General features: G+C 39.4%; 1 protein-coding gene across 1 annotated transcript; it reads right to left on the bottom strand.

Moving 5' to 3' along the window:
- LOC121318932 (hephaestin-like) lies at window positions 1-27,827 on the bottom strand. Its single transcript, XM_041256141.1, has 21 exons — window positions 27,693-27,827; window positions 24,880-25,065; window positions 23,828-24,072; window positions 22,835-23,047; window positions 22,482-22,661; window positions 21,778-22,026; window positions 20,293-20,461; window positions 19,469-19,596; window positions 18,781-18,912; window positions 17,809-18,020; window positions 16,348-16,498; window positions 15,709-15,921; window positions 12,717-12,915; window positions 12,210-12,349; window positions 11,045-11,176; window positions 9,596-9,702; window positions 6,389-6,614; window positions 4,931-5,070; window positions 4,248-4,410; window positions 3,280-3,309; window positions 1-2,671 (listed from the first exon to the last, which is right to left on the bottom strand). The coding sequence occupies exons 2-21, from the start codon at window positions 25,038-25,040 to the stop codon at window positions 2,466-2,468; spliced, it is 3,396 nt and encodes a 1,131-aa protein (XP_041112075.1). The 5' UTR covers window positions 25,041-25,065; window positions 27,693-27,827; the 3' UTR covers window positions 1-2,465.
- Between the last annotated feature and the right edge of the window lie 37 nt (window positions 27,828-27,864).

Genomic DNA, 27,864 nt, shown 5'->3' with positions numbered 1-27,864 from the left:
TGTCTATAACGTTCCAATAAACTAAAGTGTAGGACTACCATTATGTTCAGGGACACTGTAGCCAACATCAGCATTAATGGTCACCAATGCTCTTCCCTCTTTGTGATAATATTACAGTGACATGACCCCAAGGCATTTCCACACAGACTCTTCTCTAGGTAGCTGGAATTGATTTTGTGTGACCGTGTGATTTTGCAGCACTTTTCTGTCTCTAACCCAATCTCAGCCCATCCCCGAGACAAAGATAATGCTACAGTGCTCAGCTGCATGGCTCTTTATGAAGTTTCTTTTTTCATGAACATCAGTGCAAGGTGACCAGCTGGCTCGGTAATCACATAGCCCGCTGGGACGAGTTGCATCAGATAAATAACACAATAGTATCAGTTAAAAGTAGAACCATGACTAAGATTACATGTATATTTATTGAGTAGGTTCCATGAATTATTGAAGTGTAAATGTTTCTGATCCCACATTGATTGATATTGTTTAGTTTTAGAGTGATGTTCTTGTTTTTAGTGATGTGAAATTACTGCTGTCTGTTTCTGGTCATCTTGCCTGGACACTTGTAACAGAGGCCTCAGTCTCAACAGGTTTATTTCTGTTAAAGAATGAATAAATACATAAATAAAATAGTTTTGAATTCATCCATAACCACAGACACCCAATAATAAATTCTTATGTAATAACTATAAGAAACGTGACAGCTGAAGTCTCCTTCCAGCTAACAAGAAATAAAAGATGAAAGCATTAGTGAACACTTCAAATAAACATGCTGCTTTTATAATTTACAGCACAGCACTAAATGCAACACTGCAGTAATCAGATGTGCCATTAAGAGTGACTGGGAAAACACAATTAATTGAAAGGAAGGGACACAGAAAATATATTTGTAGACTTTAATGAAATAAAATGTCCTTAAAAGGGCAGTAACAGCACCAAAGTGCTACAGGCTATGCTTCCTATTAGCCTAATTGATACGGTTGGACTAAAATTGAATTTCAAAATGGAACTGATGCTATCAGTCTTTGAGTGAAAATCCATTCCTATTTTTATCAAGCGTTCTGTAGAAGCAAGAACTAGAACATAAGATGTTATTAAAACAAATTCTAGTCATGTAGTTCAGGGTCAGTGCTTTCCAATTAGTTCAAGCATGAATCCGGTAATAATCTACAAAGGTAAAGTTTTTCTTACTTATGAATATGTTGGATAGACCGTCTTACCGGATTCATTTGTGAAGCTCACCTTCATATAACTTCATATGAGCTTATTATTTCCACACAACACTATTATTGAGCAGGAAAGCAAGTTTGAAAAGACTTTTCCTTATAGGGTGATACTGTATGGGACCTAATATTCATCAGCCTTGATTGTCCTCTCTACTGTTACAACAAAAGATCTTGCAGCAGGTCGGTAGAACTTGAGGGCCAGTCACTGTATAAAACAGATCTTGTGTCACTTTTCCTAACAGGCTGACATGAGTATTGTTCTGTGTTGCCTGCCATGCTCTCTACGTGTCTTGTCAGTCAGCAGTAGGTTTTGGTTCATATTATATCTCAGTAAGCAAATCGAAGCATACGCTTACTGAGAGTCTCCTGGAAAGGGTCATACAGTGATCAGGCATTGATTGGAAGACAATGAGATGACAGAGGTGTGCCCCTTCAGATAGGCAACACTGCTGTTAACTGTTACCTAATTAAATCTTATACAGGGCACCACTGAACTGTTTGAATCAGACATGGAGGACATTTTCTCTATTATATGAAAGCATGTGGTAATTTAATGAAGACAGCACAACATTCTGCACGTATTATCCACCCTGAATAGTAAAGAACGTGTGGGCTTGTTTGTTTGTGAGGGTGTGAGAGTTTGTGTGGGCGTGTGTTTGTGTGTGAGTGTTTGTGTGGGCGTGTGTTTGTTTTAAAGCCTGATTCAAATCGACTAAAGTACTGTACTGTAGGAGTTGGTATTGGTAAAATCCATTAGCAAAAAAAACAAAAAAACCCCATCAAGAATAAAAAATGAAAGAGCCAGTAACAGTGGATAGAGAAAGTGATTTCCAGACTGTATTCCTTCTCATTGTTCAAATATTAGAAAGATGGTACATGCTACATTTGTGCTGAGAGATTAACATCATGACAACAGAACAACTAGGACGCAATAAATCAGACCATCACACAACAGCTTGCGTCAACCTAACATTGTCCGAGGCAGAAAGGATGAATTCTCATAAATAAGAGTACACAGAAGCCAATGAACTGAAGAAGATATCAAGAAAGTACTGACATCTTGTTTTCAGTCCATCGTGCATCTGGGGAATCAATTAGCGCTCGCTGACTTGAGCAGATGGAACTCCAGAGAGTGCCTGTAACAAATGCTGGAAAATTCAAGTCTTCTGATTTTACCATCTGTTTAGATTTCAATAAATATGTAAAATGTACTGTATCAACGTTGGTTATTTAATTTCACTATGGCAGGAGTAAGGAATGGGGTACAAGGTAGCCCCTATTTCGCTTCTTCTTTCTTGAGACGATAGCCAGTACTCCCACAAGGACTAGGGAGATGAGAAGAAGAATAATGCCTCCAACCAGAGCGATGGTCAACGCAAGCTCTGCTTCGTCATTTGACAGGCTCATCCCAAACAGTGAGATCTTCCCCTGTCCTGGGTCTGCAACTGAAGGGGGAATGCATGTGGGTTACAGGTCGTCTCATACATTATATATAAAAAAAAAGACATTAATTCAATTTTAGCCCTTTATTAAAAGTGTAAACCAAGGTTTTAAAATCAGATGTCTCAGCTCTTGTCAGCTCTAGCAATATTATCACTGGTCGCCCCTTCTCTTCTTCTTTGCTTGTATTTTATGCTTTTAATTTGCAATTTGCAGATATTTCAAAGACACCATCATAGATTATAGTCCAGTTGTTGTTGCTGCTGCTTCCTGGTATGAAACCACTTCCTGTTCTATAGCTGAGGATTACAGCTTGAATTCAGACCTATCCCACAGGAAGTGACACTGTACTAAGTTTAAAGAGATTTACTTTTTCTTTGTTGTGCTTGTAAAGCTCATCAAGCCAAGGTCAGGATCGGTGATAATGCTGCTGATGTTAAAGTAAATGGATTTTAAAACTTTGGAAAGCACTCCTTTAAGAGATCTTGAACCAGTTCCTGTGCCCAACCATTTTAGAAATTCTTCTGTTTTCTGAGCGGGTGTTAACATTATTTTCTTTGAGAATCAAAGTTGTTTTCGCACTCGATTGTAGAATAAAATCAAATAGAATTACCTGGAATGCCGAATGTCTCAATCACAAACTCTGGAATAAAATAAACGTGAACTTTAGGTTTATTTGGTGCATTTAAAGGGAACGAGTTTTTAACTAAATGCCCATCAATCCCACAACTGAAACCTTTCATAGTGTCTGAAGTATCACATAGATCACATAATCAGTGCCATCTACTTTAAATTTCAGAACAATATTAAGCTCTTCATTTGTTTTATTTAAAACCATAAACAACTGTCTCCTCAGGAGACTACATGTTGCAATAGTGGAGATTTACATCCCAATAGGGTTCTTTTTGTAACTCCTTCACAATTAGATCATTCTTTAGAAAAGGTGGCACGTTTGAATTAATAATTTTTCTCGCTGGCACCGCTAATGGCAAAACAGCAATAAAAGAGTAACCCAGAATAATTCCATTCTCTGCTATTTTATGTGCTAGATCAGTCTTACTTCTAGACACAAACGATCCATTCATTCTAGATGCCGCCTTTATATTTTCATACCCATCTACTTTCCCAATTGATAACATGTCGGAACAAAGCCTTCTGGAACTATTTTGACTCCATGCTTACGAGTCAATCTTTCAAGGGGAAAAAAAAACCCTGAGCCGGCCATAGTGGCCGCAAAAGTTTGCAAACGTTTTCTAAATTACTTAACAAACAAAGATATAACTATTTATATAGACAATAAGAACCACATATAAAAAAGAAGGCTGCAGATCCTCTCCACCTCACTCACTCCCCTCTCCCACCATCACTACACAGAACAGGCAGAACAGGTAGAAAGAATGATAGATAGATAGATAGATAGATAGATAGATAGATAGATAGATAGATAGATAGATAGATAGATAGATAGAGTATTTTCAAGATATTGTATTTTCCTCCCATTTAATTCAAGTTTTGGTGTTATTGAATATGCTGCACTATGTAACTATAGTTTAGGTACAGAAGTCTCCCAGGGTTCCTTACCTCTCTTGGGGTGCACGGTGTACGTGGTCTCCATGCCTGCGTGGATGTGATCGGTGACATGGCAGTGAAGCAGCCAGGTGCCCGGGTTGTTGACGGCCATCTCGATCGTCTGGAAGGTGGCCGGGAACAAGTCGAACACATCTGCCCGGTGGGGTGTCCCGTCCTGAAGTGTTTGAGGATAATAACACGACATGAGAAACAAGCAGCACTGGGAAGCATCCTAGTCTTTGCTGCTGACACAACACGTAGCATTGCACAGCCCTACAGGTACAGAATACACTACAGATACAATAGAGGCAGAGTGATGTTGTGTATACCTTTTTGATGTCCTGAGATTCTTACATGCAACGCTATGGTTTGTTTCAAATAGCTGTTAAATGTTAAAAACATGCAACACAGTGTTGCCAGTATTCAATTATTTTGGATGCATAGCTGCCTTTATCCACAGTGCTGGTGCAGCTTCAGATACATATACACTTTGAGTCATGCAGACACAAATCATTATGAAAATGGACAGGCTCTGTAAGCCCTGGTCCCCATGAGGCTGCGTATGCGATGCTCACACAATACAGATACATGACACTTCTATAATTGCTCTTGGCTGATCCTCCCTGAAACTCAGAAAAACAACTATGAGAATCTGCCCTTTAAGCCAGAACAGCCATAAATAAAAAGTCACTCACCATATATGTAAAGCTCTCAGCATGAAAGTGGACTGTATGAATGTCAATCTCTTGTCCCATTCCTAGGAGATACCAGTCTACTCGTTCTCCTTCATACATTGCAAGTCCGTGTAAATTACCGTAAATCTTCCCATTTATTGCTGAAAGACAAACATTTTACCTGAACGGATTGCTAACATGTTCTATTTTTATTACAGAATGATTGCACTATTAATACAACAGAGAGTTGTGCTGTTCTAACGCAGTGACATGTTATCAGCAGTGCCTGATCCAATCAGCCAAAGTTAAGAAAAAAAATGGTAGAATAATTGAAGAGTTTGCAGGCAATCAGGCACTGCTGAAAAACTTCAAAGTCTGTCTGAACTGACTTTAATCTAAATCACAGCAACATACAATATACTCATAAGCAATATTAATACCACAAGCATTGGTCTCAAAGTATGGCATGCATTCTGTTAAAAGTCCAATGTATCAAAGCCACTTGTGTAAATGGAGTGACAGAAATATTGTGTGTCGTAGCAGTACAGGTGTCCCTATTCCAGCTGTGTTTGTTCACTCATGTAGCACAGTAATAACTCCTTTGTGTGCTCTGTATATTGGAGATGTCTCACACACATGGTTTATTTTTTGAGAGGACTTATTTACATCCAAATGAAACATGTCGTACCCAGACAGTCCGTGCACCCTGGTTGAAAATTGTCATTTCAATCAAGCACTGTAATCAATTCACATTAGCATCTAGACTCAAAACAACACCTGCCTGCTGTTTCTACTATTGCACCCTGTAACAATTATTTTTTTTTTTTTTTGTTCCTGGGTAGTAAGTGTTATTTCCTAATTGCTTATGCCTCAAAAGTATAGAAAATGGCTATTATTCCCCACAAACTTTGTTTGTGTGACCAGGACAGGTAAATTTCAAAATATCACTATTTCCAATGGGAAAACGGGCAAATGTGTGTCTTTTCGTTCACATAAAGTCAGAAAAAAACAACATATGAATCCAAATTAACATGTATTTATACTAAAGTAATACAAAAATGACTACAAAAGATTTACTGTATTTACAGTATAATCGTAAATCTCGAAAAATTACTCACTTCTAAATCTTTTGTAGTCATTTTTGTATTACTTTAGTATAAATACATGTTAATTTGGATTCATATGTTGTTTTTTTCTGACTTTATGTGAACGAAAAGACACACATTTGCCCGTTTTCCCATTGGAAATAGTGATATTTTGAAATGTACCTGTCCTGGTCACAAAAGCAAAGTTTGTGGGGAATAATAGCCATTTTCTATACTTTTGAGGCATAAGCAATTAGGAAATAACACTTACTACCCAGGAACAAAAATTGTGTTACATAGTGTTATATTATTATTATTATTATTATTATTATTATTATTATTATTATTATTATTATTATTACATGTCTATGTGAGAGGAGGTGCATCAACTTACCATGCATTTTATTGCTTTCACGAAACCTTTCATTTTGCTGACTGATTTCACTGATTTCTTTTTTGTTGTACATTTTTATATTTTTCTCAAGGTACCATGACTGATTCTCATCAAAAATTAAAAAGAGGAGGCTGAATTCTCTGTCAACGTCTTTCCTGGTTCCCTCTGCATTAAGGGTACCTTTCCGACATGTGATTAAAGGGCCAATCAAGCCGCTGTGCAAATCCTAACGAAAGATGAAGAAGATGAAGTTAAAACTCTGGTCTGGTCAACAGTATAGTGGATCAACCCAGTACATCACCAACTGCTCAACTTGAGTACTGTGTAAACATCATATTAAAGTGTTTTTACCCAACACATATTGAGTACATCCTGCCATTGAAAAAAAAACTAAAGCATATACTATTTTACAAAGTACATGCATCTTGTGCACAGGTCATACTTTATATAGAAGGTTTGCAGTATACTTGGGTGCTAGTTTTCTATATTACATATTGTGGTGTTTTTGATATAGCTGCATGCATGAGGTGTGTTTTTACATAAGATGCATGTTATAACAAGAGTGTTATACAAAGTAAGTGTTATGCAAGGTAGCCCAAGACAGCTCAGTAATGTGTGTTTAAGACAGGGTGTATGCTATACACAAAATGCATACTGTATTGCAAATATATAGGCTAGTTCTCGTAAGGATTTAAGCAAATCTTATTCTTAAGCTGTTGCCAGATGCACAGTGGTATTTTTTTATTTTTTTACTTACTTATTATCTGTATGCATGCACTTACAGTTGCCAAGGTTACAGCATGGCTCGTCCAAAAATATTTTTAATTCAGAAGGAATTAATTATTTCTACACGCAGCTTGGGCCAGGGCCATCTGATTGCAAGGCTTTATTATAAAATACTAAACACCCCTGATGGTTCATGCATTAGCCTTTCATTTTAAAGACTTGTGATCTGATTTGAAGTGTTTGTAATGCACAACATCAACATCTTTAGAACCACAAGAAGGAGGAATGTGTTTGTAAGCCCCACAGGTGAGGTGAACTGCAGTATAAGAGACCAGGTGAACTGTAGTATCAGAGACCAGGTTAACTGCAGTATCAGAGGCCAGGTGAACTGCAGTATCAGAGACCAGGTGAACTGCAGTATCAGAGGCCAGGTGAACTGCAGTATAAGAGACCAGGTGAACTGCAGTATCAGAGACCAGGTGAACTGCAGTATCAGAGGCCAGGTGAACTGCAGTATCAGAGACCAGGTGAACTGCAGTATCAGAGACCAGGTGAACTGCAGTATCAGAGACCAGGTGAACTGCAGTATAAGAGACCAGGTGAACTGCAGTATAAGAGACCAGGTGAACTGCAGTATCAGAGACCAGGTGAACTGCAGTATCAGAGACCAGGTGAACTGCAGTATCAGAGACCAGGTGAACTGCAGTATCAGAGACCAGGTGAACTGCAGTATAAGAGACCAGGTGAACTGCAGTATCAGAGGCCAGGTGAACTGCAGTATAAGAGACCAGGTGAACTGCAGTATCAGAGACCAGGTGAACTGCAGTATCAGAGGCCAGGTGAACTGCAGTATAAGAGACCAGGTGAACTGCAGTATCAGAGACCAGGTGAACTGCAGTATGCAGAGACCAGGTGAACTGCAGTATCAGAGACCAGGTGAACTGCAGTATAAGAGACCAGGTGAACTGCAGTATCAGAGACCAGGTGAACTGCAGTATCAGAGACCAGGTGAACTGCAGTATCAGAGACCAGGTGAACTGCAGTATAAGAGACCAGGTGAACTGCAGTATCAGAGACCAGGTGAACTGCAGTATAAGAGACCAGGTGAACTGCAGTATCAGAGACCAGGTGAACTGCAGTATCAGAGACCAGGTGAACTGCAGTATCAGAGACCAGGTGAACTGCAGTATAAGAGACCAGGTGAACTGCAGTATCAGAGACCAGGTGAACTGCAGTATCAGAGACCAGGTGAACTGCAGTATAAGAGACCAGGTGAACTGCAGTATCAGAGACCAGGTGAACTGCAGTATAAGAGACCAGGTGAACTGCAGGTGAACTGCAGTATAAGAGACCAGGTGAACTGCAGTATAAGAGACCAGGTGAACTGCAGTATCAGAGGCCAGGTGAACTGCAGTATAAGAGACCAGGTGAACTGCAGTATCAGAGACCAGGTGAACTGCAGTATCAGAGACCAGGTGAACTGCAGTATAAGAGACCAGGTGAACTGCAGTATCAGAGACCAGGTGAACTGCAGTATCAGAGACCAGGTGAACTGCAGTATAAGAGACCAGGTGAACTGCAGTATCAGAGACCAGGTGAACTGCAGTATCAGAGACCAGGTGAACTGCAGTAGAAGAGACCAGGTGAACTGCAGTATCAAGGACCAGGTGAACTGCAGTATAAGAGACCAGGTGAACTGAAGTATCAGAGACCAGGTGAACTGCAGTATCAGAGACCAGGTGAACTGCAGTATCAGAGAGCAGGTGAACTGCAGTATAAGAGACCAGGTGAACTGCAGTATCAGAGGCCAGATGAACTGCAGTAGAAGAGACCAGGTGAAATGCAGTATCAAGGACCAGGTGAACTGCAGTATCAAGGACCAGGTGAACTGCAGTATCAAGGACCAGGTGAACTGCAGTATCAGAGGCCAGGTGAACTGCAGTATCAGAGGTCAGGTCATTTAAACATGTCCTCTAAATCTACAGAAAAGTTAGATCTTCCCGTATACAAGGTTCCCATAGTAAAAACATAGCAAAGTGTGATACAACTTAGGGAAGCATTGTAAAAAAAAATATGGGGTATGGTAAAGCACATCAATACGCATGGCAAATCAGGGCAATCTATGGAAAATGCATAGCATACTCATAGGGATACTATACTCAAAGTATGGTAAAACTGCAAAAATAAAGTGCAAAAATATGGTAAACTTTTATAAGGGTTAGCCAGCTGAACTTTATAGACTTTGCCGTGCATCTGGTCCTATAGGTTCAAAACCTGCAATAAGCAGTTGTACTGATATTTCCAAGGATGTTTTCAGACCGTTCAGCTCAAGTGTGGAAAGGTGTTTTTGTTGAACTGTGTTTTTTTGTAAGGCAAACTTAAAAGTTTAATTTAAAAAGTTTATCACTTTGCTGTACTTCTTATGTTAAGGTTTTTGTACAACTACAGCCGAATGGAAAAATCCAATAAACAAGCAATTACCTTTACTGGGTCTACCATAGAGTAATAGGCCCATGCATTACAAGCAGAGTCCGCCGGGCCGGGTCCAGACCTCTCTGGGATATTCCATCTGTATGTAATAATCTCCCCTGTGCAGAGTGACAACAGACTAAACAGTTACCAATTCAAACTCTGTACGGATTAAACAAGCATGCATGCAATATTATTGGGTTATTAATGAAATTCATCCAAAAATCTCAACAACATAGAGAATAGACTTTGCAAACACGCTAATGGACTCAGTGTTCATGGAGAAGAATTTGTTTGTGTTAGAACTGCCTTCTGTTATGAGAACAACTTTGTCTTCAGTTAATGTTCTTAATTGCTCCATGTAAAAATTAACTGGGAGCATAAACCAACTGAGTGGATCTGAAGTGCAAATAAGAAGTGTGTTATCACTGTGCCCGTGTACAACTCAGATTGAATTGAATATCAACTAGCGTGCTACTTTCTTCCTGTGAAGTTCCAGACAGTGGTACACACTCCTGCATTAAATCAATGGGGTTTTCCAACTCCTGCTGTGCTTTGTCAGCTTTTGAAACGTGTCTGTGATGTCACCCTTTGACCTTTTGGTTGATTAGCTGTGTGGCTTCGAAGAGAAGGGGAGTGAAGGGCAGATATATTGTTGATTCATCAACGAAACCGCAGTCAGAACCATTCAACAGAAAAGTGAATACCATTTTATTATGCAACACTCACGTCAACAATTAGTTAATTATAGTATTACACATTTCAACAATTAGTTAATTATAGTATTACACATTTCAACAATTAGAAAAGGGCTTGCAATTTCAGATTAGCATTTCACATTTCATATAGCTTTTGTGTTTATGCTACTTACATGTTGCCTGAATACTTTTGGAAAACCGACCACTGGCAATGATATTTAGGTCTTCATCTGGTTTAGGTTTAGCAAAACGATCAATAACTTTCCATTCCTGCTTCACATTCCTTTGTTTTTTGATTTTCTTTTTTTTCTAATGCCACTTTCATGTTCTACAGCTAACAGTCCTCGCTACTATCTTCACTTACAACAGACATAGACAACAGTGGAATTTCAAACTCACTCTGAGGAACTCATGACAACGTTCCCACAATATGAGAGACAAACTTTTTAACTGTTTGAACTAAGCGTAACAAAAGAGCAAAAATCTAATCCAAATTACCAAATGAACAATCAAGTGAATCACATTATCGAACAAGTAGCATTTAAGAAGAAATGCTTTAAGTGGCATAAACAACTCAAACTGTTGAACTTCATCGGCATTGAAACAGTGAATTATTGTTACGAATTCAGCACTAATCATTGTTTATCCGTTACTGAGACCTACAACCTGAAGTGAAAAGGATGTGTGAGGTGCTGCATTGAAATGCAGAAGGAATGTTCTAACCATTCCTGTTGAGGAGGGAGATGAGCTCTGCTCTGCGTACCTGGCTGAGCAGCAGGGATATCGCCTCTGTTGGTCTCCTGGGCACCATGCGTATGTAGAGAGTACTTGCGGGAGGCTTTATTTTTAAAAACTATCAAAATAATATCTCCAACCTCAGCCCGGATCAAGGGACCTGTAAAAGAAAGATCAAGGGACACACAGGAAGATTGCTGTTAAAGCACAGAGCAGATAGACACACAGGAAGATTGCTGTTAAAGTACAGTGCAGATAGACACACAAGAAGATTGCTGTTAAAGCACAGTGCAGATAGACACACAGGAAGATTGCTGTTAAAGCACAGTGCAGATAGACACACAGGAAGATTGCTGCTAAAGCACAGTGCAGATAGACACACAGGAAGATTGCTGTTAAAGCACAGTGCAGATAGACACACAGGAAGATTGCTGTTAAAGCACAGTGCAGATAGACACACGGGAAGATTGATAGCTGTTAAAGCACAGTGCAGATAGACACACAGGAAGATTGCTGTTAAAGCACAGTGCAGATAGACACACAGGAAGATTGCTGTTAAAGCACAGTGCAGATAGACACACAGGAAGATTGCTGTTAAAGCACAGTGCAGATAGACACACAGGAAGATTGCTGTTAAAGCACAGAGCAGATAGACACACAGGAAGATTGCTGTTAAAGCACAGTGCAGATAGACACACGGGAGGATTGCTGTTAAAGCACAGAGCAGATGGACACACAGGAAGATTGCTGTTAAAGCACAGTGCAGATAGACACACAGATGGGTAGAAATTCAAAGCTCAAATACAGTAGTATAATCAATCAGTTATGCAATGAGATAAGACTAATCTCTTTTTTGATAATTATCTTTGCAGATTGTCCTGTGTCTACTGTGGTATTTTTATTTTTTATATAGTGCTTTTCATAGTGGACCACCATCTCAAAGCTCTTTACAGAGGTAGGCTGTGAACTGTGCATTATATGCGGAGTCACTTACAATAGGACACTGATTTAACATTTCATCCACAAGATGGAGTGCAAGGAGGTTAAGTGACTTGCTCAGGGTCACACAGTGAGTCAGTCAGTGGCAGGGGTGGGATTTGAAACGGTCACCTTCTAGTTACAAACCCTGGACTTTAACCACTGTACCACACTGCCAGCTTCATTTCCAGTAAGTTTACAAGGTAGAGATATACCCAGTATTCCCAGATGCTCCTCGCCAGCTGCTCTCTCTCTGCGTGTTGTAAAGGTCCTGTCTGTATATTCTCTGTACACAACTTTCTGGTACTTTGACCCAATCAGACCCTCCTCTTTGCCAACAAAGACGTGGCCGTAACTGTGGACGGAATTACACAATATCAGAATATGCGATTAAATGATTGTGACCAGAATATTAAAACTGCAAAATCACAATCTTTAACAACAGCTCAACTGAAAAAGGTCAAGATGGCATGCTTTCACTCTAGGCGAAGTCTGTTAAGGTTCGACGACTACAGAAACGTTTTCCGTTCATAAAAGTACTATTTTTTGGATTTATTAGAAAGCTATAAAACAGGCAACTAATAAAACAATAAGCACACTTTTCTTAACACTTTGCTTAACTGCTAGTAATAAAGTTTGTATTTCAGTGTGGAAGACAGTCCTGTCCTTATCAACCCAGATTATATGAGACTTGTTAGCTGGTGAAGAATTCTCTGCATCACCTGTCCTGGGCAGAGCTGTTCATTTTCTCAAGCTCCCAGACCCGCTCCGGAGAGTAATCCCATTCCATCTCCTCAGCTGCCAGGTAGTAGGTCGGCTGCATCCTGTAGCGCGGCAGTGAAGGGGCTTCGTTTCCATTACACTTGAGAACCTGGTACTCCTGCTTCATTCCACTCATTTGGCAGATGATCCCAAAACTGCCTGGGAATAGAGAGACAGAATTCTGTGGGTCAGTGGTCACTCCACATGGTACCTAATAGGAATCCATTTTTCAGGTGAAGGGGCTTCGTTTCCATTACACTTGAGAACCTGGTACTCCTGCTTCATTCCACTCATTTGGCAGATGATCCCAAAACTGCCTGGGAATAGAGAGACAGAATTCTGTGGGTCAGTGGTCACTCCACATGGTACCTAATAGGAATCCATCACACAGAAAAAGTCAATTGAATTCTCAATTCTTGTGTATGTGTTGTTTTATATATATATATATATATATATATATATATATATATATATATATCTATTATTATAATATATATATATATACTGTATACACTGAACAAAATACTTATTTTTATATATTTTTATATATAAAATATATGCATCTGTTGGTCACAGATACCTTAAAAAAAAAGGTAGGGGCATGGATCAGAAAACCAGTCAGTATTTGGTTTGACCATCATTTGCCTCATGCAGCGTGACACATCTCCTTCGCATAATCAGGCTGTGATTGTGGCCTGTGGATTGTTGTCCCACTCCTCTTCAATGGCTTTCCGAAGTTGCTGGATATTGGCGGGAACTTGAACACGCTGCCGTACATGTCGATCCAGAGCATCCCAAACATGTTCAATGGGTGACTGATGAGTATGCAGGCCATGGAAGAACTGGGACAGTTTCAGCTTCCAGGAATTGTGTACAGATCCTTGAGACATGGGGCCGTGCATTATCATGCTGAAACATGAGGTGATGGCGGCGGATGAACGGCACGACAATGGACCTCCGGATCTCGTCACGGTATCTCTGTGCATTCAAATTGCCATCGATAAAATGCAATTGTGTTCGTTGTCCATAGCTTATGCCTGCCCATACCATAACCCCACCGCCACCATGGGGCACTCTGTTCACAATGTTGACATCAGCAAACCGCTTGCCCACACGACACAATACAAGCTGTCTGTCATCTGCCCGATACAGTTGAAACCGGGATTCATCTGTGAAGCGCACACTTCTCCAGCGTGCCAGTGCCCATCGAAGGTGAGCATTTGCCCACTGAAGTCGGTTATGACGCCAAACTGCAGTCAGGTCAAGACCCTGGTGAGGACAACGAGCACACAGATGAGCTTCTGTGAGACGGTTTCTGACCGTTTTTGCAGAAATTCTTTGGTTGTGCAAACCCACAGTTTCATCAGCTGTCTGGGTGGCTGGTCTCAGATGATCCCACAAGTGAAGAAGCCGGATGTGGAGGTCCTGGGCTGGCGTGGTTATACTTGGTCTGCGGTTGTGATGCCGGTTGGACATACTGCCAAATTCTCTAAAATGACGTTGGAGGCGGCTCTGGTGGACATTCCTGCAGTCAGCATGCCAATTGCACGCTCCCTCAAGAGACATCTGTGGCATTGTGTTGTGTGACAAAACTGCACATTTTAGAGTGGCCTTTTATTGTCCCCAGCACAAGGTGCACCTGTGTAATGATCATGCAGTTTAATCAGCTTCTTGATATTCCACACCTGTCAGGTGGATGGATTATCTTGGCAAAGGAGAAATGCTCACTAACAGGGATGTAAACAAATTTGTGCACAAGATTTGAGAGAAATAAGCTTTTTGTGTGTATGGAAAATTTCTGGGATCTTTTATTTCAGCTCATGAAACATGGGACCCACACTTTACATGTTGCGTTTATATTTTTGTTCAGTGTATATATTATTTTTTTATTAATATATATTATACCCTGCAGTCCTGTAAAAACCTACAACTAAAAACCCACTTTATATGCTAATGCATATGCTGGTATGTGATTAATCTTAGAAGGGTACATAAGGACCTTTTTATTTTATTGTGTTACATGTTCCGTAGTGTTGCTACAACAGTTTACGTAAGGTGGGTGTATTGTTTTATTTATTTATTTATTTATTTATTTAATTGTTTTAAATGTAATTGTTTTCACCATTAGTGATGTCTGTATAATGCCATTTTGGTTTAAGTTCAATGGATCATTAAAAGTGGTCATTATTTAATACAGTTAGATTATTACTGTAATGTTAAAATCAAATGTACCACTATACTAACAGTTCTGCGCCTTTTATAATTTAGATAACCTCACTATTCTTACAATTTGTTTGTGTTAAATATTTCATAAAAAATACTGTATGTTCTCTGAAAGCAGTGTAGGACATTATTACAATAGAAATGGTCATTACCCTGTCCTAGCTGAAGCACACTGCCTGTTGAAAAGGAGCATTCTTAAACGATAATGACCCAGTCGTAGACAAACAGTGAGTTCTCTAGACAGATGACAGAAATGTGCTGAGCACTCCATCTCAGAGTCGCCTGAACAGGAGCTCATTATCCAGACAATAGCAAAATGAACACAAAAGAGGTGCTTGAGAGGCACAATCAGTTATTGTCTGTCCCAGGATCCCAGCAGACCATGGTGGATCTGGATAAACTGTTATAAAACTTAAAAGAAATATAATAGTACATTTAGACAAGCTATTGCATGTCTTGTCCTAGAACAGATTGTAATGGCTTTGTAGAATATATGCCAATACACACATGCATGCACACACTCAGAGTAATCATCAAACTCATATAATTGAACACAGGGTTAAAATAATATATCATAACTAGCCATTAACAAAAGATGAAGATGTTTTAGCAGTATCTTTTTTTCATCCATTGATGAGCCAAATAACTGGGATCCACTCCATTGTTTACTTGTTACTATGAAGCTGCTATGAATACTACAGTATAAACAACTAGCCTCATCTCCCTTACCAATGCTGTCTGGCTGCATCAGAGCCGATGCGGAGATGTGAGGCAGCAGTGTGAGCGAGTCTCTGTGTCTGCCATGGAGCTGGAGGGTGTTTCCCTGGAACACAACGGAATGGAAATCCTCCTTACTGCCCAGGCCCAGCAGCTGCCATGACACGTTGCTCCCCTGGCACATCTGCAGCCCCGGCAGGGTGTTGTAAGAGAAGCCATTGATCGCTGCAATCAACACAAAGAAATGGAGCATCACAGTCAAAAGGCACGGATTAGGTGTCACTCAGGAGGCAATTATTTGGGCTGAATCTGAAATTATTGGAGAAAAAAACTAAACTATCATTCATCTACATGGATTACACATGCAATTAAAGAGCCGCTGTAAAAATAAGTGTTTCCTATCAGTCCATATAAGCAAGGCTGTGGTTTGGGTTAGGGTTAGGGTTAGGGTTAAGGTTAGGGTTAGGGTTAGGGTTAGGGTTAGGGTTAGGGTTAGGGTTAGGGTTAGGGTTAAGGTTAAGGTTAAGGTTAAGGTTAAGGTTAAGGTTAAGGTTAAGGTTAAGGTTAGGGTTAGGGTTAGGGTTAGGTGAATGTGAAGCATCAAGATACAAAATGATTCAAATGTTATACCCCCTGCAGTTTGTGACATACCATTCATGATGTTGGATTCCTTGAACCCAGCGTCTTCGAAATTGATGTCGTTGACATTCACGGAGGCGTGGTTCAGGCTCTGTCTCAGATACCAGCTTAGATTCTCGTCAAACTTTGTGAACAGCAGGAAAAACTCCTTGTCTACGTCTTTCTGATGTGAGCAAAGACATATAGATTCATGGAATCGGGATTCTTAGGTTTCAAAACACCACAGCAGATTTCACACTGGAACGGTATAGTATACTTTGGAAATAAATAAAACTATATTTTGACAGCAAGTAATACGTTATCATTATATAAAACCACATACAAAGTGTCGTTATCGCAATTAGCAGTTAACTTTTCACAGTTTGAAATCCTGGTCAAAGCACAGGAAAGTCACAGTGAATAACCATTTGGTAAAGCATTGTAATTCCGTAATAATAATAATAATAATAATAATAATAATAATAATAATAATAATATAATAATGACACTCATTGAAACCACATTGTACAAGCTAAAATAAATTGGTCCTCTTATTTTATCAAAAACGTACTCCCTGTGAGAGAAGTTGATTCACATAAATTATTTAAGACAGGGGTAATGTTGCTAGCATGTCCGGACATTCTGTTGTTGATTCTCGGGACAGAAGCAAGGGCTGCAGGAATTGATAGTAGGAGAGAATTGCTTTGTGACTCAGAGAGATTGCTTTGAGAGTACATGGGTTTCCCCTTGACTCACGGGACAGTGTAAACAGACAGTATATGCCACTGATGTCTTAGCAGGGGACACAGCTCATTTGCATTTCTCTGACAATTGGTTAGATATAATCTCTCGGTAACAATCAGTGACGGTAAATCACATCTAAAATCATTACTGTCCAGTAAAATAACCAGGCTGTAGTTTTATAAATCATGTGTTAAATACTGCCCAGTCTTTTTTTTTTTTTTTAATGGCTAGAAAAGTACTACAATTCTTTTTTTTATATAGCCCAAGGTGTCTAAAAAACCAGAGTGGAACACTCATGATTTTCAAAACCCCTGCGGGATATTCTTTCACAGGAGATACTAACTGTATCTAAGGGCGTTGATACAGTTGATTATGTGTGTAACCCTAGATAAAAGCTAAAACTGTACTAGCAGGGTTAAGCTCAGGAAACGCTAGCAAGCTAAGCCATAAGCAGAACCAAGCATTACTAGCTATGGGTTTGGAATAAGTGTTGAACAATGGCCCTGACAGCCACACACTGGCACTGCTATGCTGTCTTGGTACAATTCAGTGTAGTCCTGCACACCATTATGATACCACTGGTGTGAAACATATCATTCTACCAATGGCTTGTAGCACTGTAAATGTCCTTGCTTTCGTTGCCCTTTGTACATAGCCCTGGCACTGTGGTGCCACAGCACTGCAACCAAAATTGATTTGCTTAGTTTATCTCTCATTTTTAATCCGCAAAGGGAGCTATCCATGCTTTACCTGGTGGTTCCCGCTTGTCAGAGTGCCAGCTTTGCAGATGAGCAGCGGCCCTACCAGCCCGGAGTTTGTATCTCTGACAGGATCCACTGCTGAGAAGTACATCCGGGTCAAACAGGGTGGGTCGCTAGGGGTCGGTCCCGCATACTCAGGCACAGTCCATTGGTAAGTGAACCTCTGAAGAGGTTCCACAGACTCCCCGTCTCCCAAAACACCTGCAAAACAATTTGCCCTGTACATGGTAACATTCCTGAGTTTTGCATTTATACCACTGGTCCTTAGTACAAAGCCTAATGCAGGTCCCTTTCATCCATTAGGCATTACTGGTGATATTTTGAATGAGGTTAGCCAAATCTATTAAAGGGTACATAAGGACCTTTTTTATTTTATTGTGTTACATGTTCCCATGTGTTGCTACAACTGTTTATGTAAGGTGTGTGTATTGTTGTAAAAAAAACATTTTTGGCCAATTTTTTAAACTTTTAAATTACATTCCCTGCCTCAAGATGGCTTCCCATATACCCACATCGACCTCTCAGAACTACATTTCCCATCACCCTCCTGCTCACATATGTAACTGAGATGGATTTACCAGTGAGCAGGAGGAAATGTAGTTCTGAGAGGTCCATGCAGGTACCTGGGAAGCCATTTTGAGGCAGGAAATGCAATTTGAAAGTTATAAAAAGTAGTCACAATGTAAAAAAAAATAAAAAATAAAACAATACACCCACCTTACGTAGACAGTTGTAGCAACACTACGGAACATGTAACACAATAAAATAAAAAGGTCCTTATGTACCCTTCTAAGATTAATCACATACCAGCAAATGCATTAGCATATAAAGTGGGTTTTTAGTTGTAGTTTTTTACAGGACTGCAGGGTATATATATATATATATATATATATATATATATATATATATATATATATATATATATATAGTTATATAAAATATGTATACTGCAAGCACATACCATCATTGTACCGGGTTCCTTCAGACTCTTTCTTGTAAATGACACCATGTGGCTGGATACTGTAAGGTCGGGATGCTCTGTTTAAGAAAGTGACCAAGATCGTATCTCCGACTTCCGCCTTTATCACTGGGCCTGCAGCGAGGGAAGAGAAATTAACATGCGCAGCAGCATGAAGAGAAACGAAGCCGCTGCTGCTCGTAGGGGGCATTTTAAAGAATGAAAGAGAGGCAAGGCTATTTATCAAATCTGTTAATACACCATTTCCTCTCCCTGCTTGCTCTCAATTACTGGTCAGTTCAATTAAACCCACTGAACCCAACTCATTGCCTCCAGAACTAAAGAGCAGTTTTTCCAGACTCATCAGATCATGAAGAACAAGTTGTTGATATTTGGTTTTAGGTTGGTTGGGTTAGTAGGTCTTACCCTGCAGTAAGTATATTTCTGAGTACAATAATGGGGTCTGTTTAGCACACATAGCACAACAGAAGAATTCTCTAAGTAGAGTAATCAATAGAAAATAGAAGATATTAAAATGCTATGACTTTGCAAAGGCTCTAATCCCATAATTCTACATTGTTTGCTTCATTATTGCCTTCTGTGAAACTGCAGTCTGCACTACACCTGATTCTTAATGAGTGATGAAGAGTAAATGTCCCTCCGAGACAAAGCTGACAGTAATTGCTTTTACCAAGTATCCCCAGGTGCTCTTCAGAAGCAGTCCTGAGTTTTTCAGTGTAAAATGTTTCATCAGTATATTCCACATACTGCGCTTTCCAATATACCCCACCGAGTCTGTCCTCGCCACGATCAGAATAGCTGCAAGATAATTTATAATATATATATATATATATATATATATATATATATATATATATATATATATATATATATATATATATATATATATATATATATATATAAGATATTTAAATATCATTATAGTCCTAGTATATTGTCTCCAGTATTTACACATTATAGGCTTGTGCAATTGACCTAAGCAATGGCAGATCTAAGTACCGCCGTCCTTTAAATCACTAAATAAGACCATAAATAACTGACATTTTTAACTTACAATTGTATTATCTATCTTAGTGTTGGACATTGAGATCCACTCCAGTCCAGTTCTAAAGTAGTAAACTGAACCTGATATGAGTCCATTTATTTTGGTTAGATTTGAATAAAGACAATGATAAAGTAAGCAAATTAATGTTGATTGCAATGAAGTGGCACCACAACGACAGTGTTATGTACAAAGGGCCATTAAAACAAGGATATTTACAGTGCTATACGCCATTGGTCGAATGGTATGATTCATATCTTGGCATACCTAGGTATCGTAATGGTGTGAATGAATACACTGAATGGTACCAAGGTATTACTGTGTCAGGACCACCGGATGTCCACAGTTGTGCACTACCAACCTATCAGAGCGTTCTGCGGTCACTACATTGCTGTAGTGACCATATGTGGAGTGCCCTTATTGGTGCTTCACTGTCTCAGAGGACCATTTACCTACTATCCTTTTCCAAAGCCTGCCCAGCGTCTTTCTCTGTCCTCGAAGACCCATAATTCCACAGCACTTGCTGGGCAGCGATGAAGTATTTTCGAACTTTCTCCATCAAATGATTAACTGAAGACATCTTGAAACACTCCTTCACATTAAACAGGGCTCCTAAACCAGCTGGAAAAAACAAGGCAAAAACAACACCTTTGACAGCAGCTGGTCTCGCTAGATAAACCTCATATCTTTCAAAGTAACTTTCATTAAGAAACGACAGAGAGAGAGCGAGCAGACTTGCAGTCCAAAGGGAGACTGTGAGGACTGGCACTGACAATATTATTGCACCTGTGTTACATTGGTAATAAGGCTGAGGTCAGTAGTTCAGTGACTTGCCTTCTTCAGTTTGAAATTTGCACCAGTATATTTGTTGCTTTTAGAAAAAACAAGAGCAATGACAGCCCAGAAAATTACACTGTGATGGATCTGAAGCAATACACAAGTGCTATCTTTTTTCCCATTCTAAAATTTATGAAAATACATAGAATATACTGAAAAATGTGTGTTATGTTTTTAATGTAGCCTCACTTCCTTTTCTATATAAATTGTTTATCGACAAGCAATCACAGTGATGGCAAAAACACATTTTATCAGCTGTATCTAGTTAGGGGGATCTGAAAGACACAGAGAAGAAAGCGCTTTCACATTTTAAAAGCCTTAAACCTCTAAATTAGAACCCTGTAATTAATTTGCTAACCAGGATGGCATTTAATTACATAATGCTCATATTTTTCAGAGCATGACAACTTCAAACATTGGAACGACATGGTTGCCACTCTGCAATATTCATTATTTATCAAGGAAACATATCAGCAACACCCAGCTGTACTTAATTATGAAAGCTGCAAGGTACTAAAATGAATCTCATCTAGCAGGTGATATTATCAGACAAAATGTTAATTATGGCCTGATTCACCATCGGCTTAGAAAACAAAAAGAGATTCAGTAATGTCTTGAATGCTTGGGAAATGATTCCCATCGAGGATCTTGTTTTAGCCTTACAGATGTTAACCATTCCCTATGTCAGTGCATTGTTAACCTGCTCCTTCATGATTCCTAATTGTCACCTGCAATTTCATGTGCTTCTTAAAAATAACATAGCTTGCAACTATAAGCTGCCCCTGTGCTGCGTGCTGAATTAGGATTGATTAGGATCTCTCTTAGGAAGTCATTTGCATTACAGAGAGATAGACAGCATGTTATCTTTGTGTGTGTGTGTGTGTGTGTGTGTGTGTCTATAAAGTACCTTTTCAAATAATCCACACTGTTAGAATTTAAGACTGGCCTTGATTTCTACACTGAAAGCAATCTAGTTTTGTATTAGGGTTGGTAATTATCTCTGCACGTGCACTCAAAAGATAACTGTTCGTAAATCCACACTATAAGTGTTTTATTGATCGAAACTAACAACGCAAGAGAAAAAAGAAGGTCTTGTTTACCTGGCAGGTGTTCATTGCAGCTCAAAAGCCATTTCCCAGTGTTCCTGGCCACCATCTCGGCAGTCACAAAAGTGGCTGGAAACAGACTGACCACGTCAGTGCGCTGGTGTCTCACAGTCAGTACCTGCCCGTGGAAGAAGGCCGTGTGGACGTCTGCCTCACTTCCCATCCCCAATAAATGCCACGATATTGAGTTTCCTGCACACATCTCCAAGCCGGGTAGATTTCCATACATGTAGCCATTGATAGCTGCATTAAACAAACATTTTAAAAACCATCCGATATCAATATTATATATAGCTTATTACTGTATTCTAAAATGAGTGCTAACCTATGCTTTCAAATCTAATTTCTTACCTTATCAGCTTTATTAATATTATTACTGCCTGCCCCCCAACCCTTTTTTTGTCATTTATTTTGGTTATCCTTTTTTACCTTCATTTTCACGCTATGCAACTACTAAAAATCTACAGCTGTATCCCGGTCACACGATTTGATTGCAGCTTGACCATTTAAATTTGAACCAGAACATAAACAGAGACTGGAAACCATGGAGCTGTAGGAATGCATCTACAGCTCTTTCATCTAATGCAACATGCAAGCTAAGAACCAAGAGATCTTCCAAAGAGTCAGAGGCATTGCTGGTGTTATGGATATGGTTTTCACAGCCTCGGTTAGCCCTCCTCTAAAGGATTACGCCCTACAGTGCATTATGTTGCTGTCTCTGAACGGCTCGTCATCTCGGTCCACGGTCCCGGGATCGCTGCAGAACCTCTGAATATTCTCCTCGAGGTACCAGCTCAGGTTCTCGTCGACGTTCATAAACATCAACAGGAAATCCTTGTCCACATCAGAACGAGTTAAAGACACACCATCTAAGATGCCTTAAGAACACACACAATATTATCATTATTATCATTAGTAGTATTAGTAGTAGAAGTCGTAGTAGCAGTAGTCTACATGCTAAACTGTCATCCCATAAACCGCAGGATTTAACACTGTAGTCAATCATACTGCAAAGGTGCAGTTACAGTAAACTCCTGGGTTCAGGTCGGACCTGGCTTGCAGGTGAGCAGCGCCCCAATCAGGCCGGATGCGATGTCTCGAGGTGCGTCCACATGGGAGTGGTAGGCCCACGTCAGACAGCTGGGATCGTCAGCCGTTGGGGCGTGGTCTGCGTCCACATGCCAGGTATATTTGTGGGACCCGCCTGGAGGAACAGCATCATCCAGCTTAGCACTGCCAGACGTCAGGTCTGGGTACAGAGCACCTGGACAAAGAGGAGCAAAGGGTTAATGTTAAACTGAAATTCTACTGCCAAATGCACCATTCTGAGGAAACACAACCAAAGTAGTGGGAAGGAAATGTCCTCCACTCAGTCCTGATTTTTCAGAAATAACTGGCTTAGAATTACTAAAAAGATCACAGGCTAACAATCGAGCTGAACCCCCTCCATAGTTACCTGGATAAATGCAGTCATTATTTGAAGAACTACAGGTTTGATGAATCCTATAATAACTCCAATCGGTTCAGAGCAGGCTTGTGCCACTGGCTTGATTGCTCAGAACGCTGGACTCTGATCATTTTAGTAAAAAGTCTTCTCAACAAGGTGAGTTGGTACACATTGGCTGTGTTTACTCAGAACAATATCCTACCTGAACTAGAAGTTAAACGTTCTGAAACTCAGTTCGAACTGGAAAAGGATTTTCAATGCCTACTTCTCCAAATAACATTTAGGGAAAAAGGGCAGTAAAAAATGTTAGAAAGATGTAAAATAGGGGTGTCCAATCACGGTCCTGGAGGGTCGTGATTCCACTCCAGGTTTAATAGGTAAAATGAGATAATGAACAATTTCAGGGTCTGGGTGGAGGTTTAATTGGTTCAGTTAAACAATTTGAAACATGGTTGGAACAAAGACCAAAAAGGGCAAACTTTGGACACCCCTTGTGTAAAGTAATATTAAAATAAATTAAAAGACTTAATACTGCAATAGTAACAATATGCAAAAACGGAACAAGGACTGTGATCTGTCCAGTGTTTCAAGACTTGCCTTCAGAGTCCTTCTTGTAGAAGACACCATGCGGATGGATGGAGTAGGGCCGAAAGGCAAAGTTTTTCAGGTGAATGATGATCTCATCCCCCACTTCAGCTCTAATCAACGGGCCCAGGAACCCGAGCCAAGCTGGCTGGGTCACTTCAGTGCTGTACGTGGTGTCAGAGTATTGTTTATACACTGCTTTCTTATAAACACTGCCTATCCTATCTGCACCTCTTGAGAGGAAATTAGCAGCTTCTCTGTAAAATAAAAAAGAGGACGCATTTGAGTAAACATTGCATTTTTAGAAAGCCTGGTAGTTAAATACTTGTACCCACTATGCAAGGGGGAATTCGAGTGCTAGTTCTATTGAGATGAATTAGAACAGTCTTTGCAGAACCCTGAGTCCAGGATGTTGTGCCACATGTAACATTTTGTATTCTAGCCTTTAGGGTAATTCATTCACTCCGTGAAATAATGTGCTCTATAGAGCAATGTGTGACTAATTACTCTCATTTTGAATTTCAATAAAACAATCTTGAATTGATTTTCCACGCAGTTGCTTATTGAATTTAACACTTTGCTCCCTTATCAAAATGTTTTCATGCTTCCTGCCAGAATTGGAAATGCTTTGAGATCCCTGGCGGATTGCACCTTGCAATTGGAAAGCGATTGCTTATAAATCCAAGCTGCAGTAATAATCAGTTCTTTCAGAGGGGCAACTGCAGTCATTTGGAGACAACTTCACCTCACGCTGTGTGCTGGTAGTACTATTGGAACGGCACATCTCCCAATATAATTGTACCAGGTCACCGGATAGGTCATGAGAAGATCTCAGAAGCTGTAGTTAAGATGTGACACAACCCCCACCAGAAGGAATACGTATCATAACTGATATTATCTTCAAATGAATGAAAGTCCACTGCTCTCACCAACTATCCAAATGCTATACTGTAACAGGACTGGAAGTGAATGTGAAAGTACAAACCAAAGGTCAACTGCAGTTAAACCAATGATGGCAGACTTCCACAGATTACCTGAGCACACCCTTAGCATGTTCTACTTACTCGTCCTCTGTGAAGTTTTGTGTTGTTATTTCATTCCTGCCAGTCGGGACGTAATCCCACTCAATTTCCCGAATTCCCAAAAAATAGAGTCTGGTGGCACATCTAGTTGAGACCAGAAGGTTCAAAAAGCAAAAAGCTCGGAGCACCAGAGACATTTTCATTTTGTGTCCACTTCCAGGTTGAACCCTTGCAAGACAACACAACACAGTTTAAATTGGGAACTCAACCCCACCCACCCCCACCCTCACATCCCAAGCATTTCACAGCAACGGTTATGGTAGCTGTCTTTTTAATGCCATTACATTTTAACTAGGCTACCAGACCTAGGGGGTGAGATTATCTGACATATTTAATTAGTTATCCTCAGGTATTCTTTCTGTAGTTATTTTTCTACTTGGCTATTAAATACAGTATACATACTTACAATTGTATTTATATATCTACTAAGCAATTTCATATATGTATCAATCAAAAGTCTGTGTGCGCGTGTGTGTGCATATGTGTGCTTGACTACCTGTGTGTGTGTGTGTGTGTGTGTGTGTGTGTGTGTGTGTGTGTGTGTGTGTGCGCGCGTGTGGGCGTATGAGTCTGTGTGTGTGTGTAATATTTAAGCACCTGGCAGTAAAGGGAAGTGGAGGTGAAAAAGGTTTTCCAATTCAATTACACAGAACAGCTCAGTGGTATTGCTTCTGTGTATCAGGCAAATATTTCTACAACAATGACTTTCACTAAAGACGCTAAGAGTTCTCATCAAGAAAAAGCTAATTTAACATCCACAGTACCAATAATTCCTGTACTATTGCTTAAAATCCACACAATTTCACCATTCTATATTCATGTCATCCAGTAAAAAAGGCTGATGCTATCTAGTTGTCAAAGGTTTCAGCTAATGCCTTCAGCACTTTATAAGAAAGCTGATGAGATGGCAGTCCAGTTTGCTTAAATGAATCATCTGGACATGACTGCACTTGCAGTCAAGAAGAAAATTAATGAATTAAAAAGAGGGTTATCTTTTTTCACACGGTGTTACTTATACTGTATATGACCAACAACCTTCCTACAAAGTTTCAATATTACAGTGTTATACTAGTAGTCACTTGGCTGTGCTACTGCATAGGTCGTGACTGCAGACTGAATCCTTCAGTTAATTTAAATGTACATGTATTTTACAGTGTACAGCGAAACGACTGATGGCTGAGTCATAATGCATCTAGTTCATTAATGTGATTCAAGGACCTTTTTGAGTTTTAAAAGCGGCCAGGTGGGAACAAGAAATAGAAAAAGAAAAAGGATTTATGTTTCATAACAATCACTCACATTGAACTCTTGAGTTAAAAATGACAGGAGTTGTGTATATGTGTGTGTGTGTGTATGTATATGTATATGTGTGTGTGTGTATATATATATATTATATAATATATATATATATATATATATATATATATATATATATATATATATATATATATATATATATATTTATATATTTCAGTTACTGTAGTGGCACAGCTGAATGTGGTACAGTATATCTCCCAGTTTCAGTCAAGATGTACTGTAATAGAAGGATGAAATTGTACTCTGATGGCAGTGTAATGTGTACTGCACAAAAATGTATTAAATGCAAATGTAATTTCGCCAAAAATCCAAATTTCGCCTGTCAGTAAAACAAGTTGAAGTCGTAGCTGCTGTACAGTAAACATTGTGTTTTATTAACTGATCTTAGAGTTTATCTGTTCTTTCATTTTTGAGCACCATCTCTTCCCTCTGTCTGTGAGATCAACTTCCGTCTTGATCACAGTGACCTAGGGGTTTCTGACAACTTTCCCTATTCACATTGTGGATTCACTTTCGTTTTGTTGAACTAGATTATAATAGGTTCTCTTTCACTGTATGCATGTCTGTATGTGTGTATTCCATATTGTATTTTTGTTGTTCAACACTTGTCTATATGCTTTTGTCTAGTATACTGGGCACTCCAATAAGATAGCTAAAAACTATTTCAATTGGGGTATAGCTGCTTCTAATTATTTTTTAATGTTGATATGACATGTACCACATGTACCAGATAAATGATGGGGTAGTTAATATTTTACATATTTCAAATACTTAAAGCCTTAAAAATACAAAGCAAACATACAAACCAAGCAGGAGAGATGATGTGCCATTAATTATTTAAACCATGACAGGATTTTAAATGTAGAATGAATTGTTTGTGATAATTATGAGACTTGAATAGTGATCTCAATGAATGATTTATCTTGGAAAAGCATATCCTTTCTTGTTCAAACCAATACAATTGATTCAAAACTGTGTCCCAGGACACATCACACCTCTGGACACAAAGTCTGTCACAACACTGTAATGGCTTGTAACTAGATTCAGTTCCTTAATCGCTGTTAAAACCAAAAAAAAATTAAAACTCAACCTATTTCCAGCAATACTGTTACTTTTTACTTTTGTCTCTTCACATAAGCATGTCAGAGTCAGAAAAAGATTAAAGTTTTCATCTGAAGTCAGCTACAGTAGGCTTTCGGCATGTTACTTTATTAACATTATCAAACAAACATCAATCTGATTGATGTGACTTTGAGGTAAGCATTGTAATCACATTAAAGTTGACACTTGATGTTTTTACGCCGCACGGACGGAGACACTATGGTTAGTGTCAGTTCGTAATTCAGTATAAATCCCATCGCACAGGAATGACTGCATTCACCAGCCGTTAAGCCAGTCTCCTGTGCACATAAGGCTTTTTATAACACTGATAGCAGGCTTTCATTAAAAAACTAAACAATTAACTGAAAAGGACTTACTTTTCCTCAGTGGTTTTTCTTTCATTACCGAACACTGTAGAATGTGCAGCTTTGCTCCATTTTGAAATGACCGTGTAGCTCACTGCACTGGAAATTCCCAGGAGTGTCTTCTGCTGCTATCCAACAGTTCAAAGTCTTAACAATAAAAGAATACCTTCCAAGTCAGAGGAAT

Source organism: Polyodon spathula, chromosome 7 (assembly GCF_017654505.1).
Source record: "Polyodon spathula isolate WHYD16114869_AA chromosome 7, ASM1765450v1, whole genome shotgun sequence".
Classification (NCBI taxonomy): domain Eukaryota; kingdom Metazoa; phylum Chordata; class Actinopteri; order Acipenseriformes; family Polyodontidae; genus Polyodon; species Polyodon spathula.
Note: the sequence above shows the minus strand (reverse complement) of the source record. Positions and strands in the feature narration are given on the sequence as shown.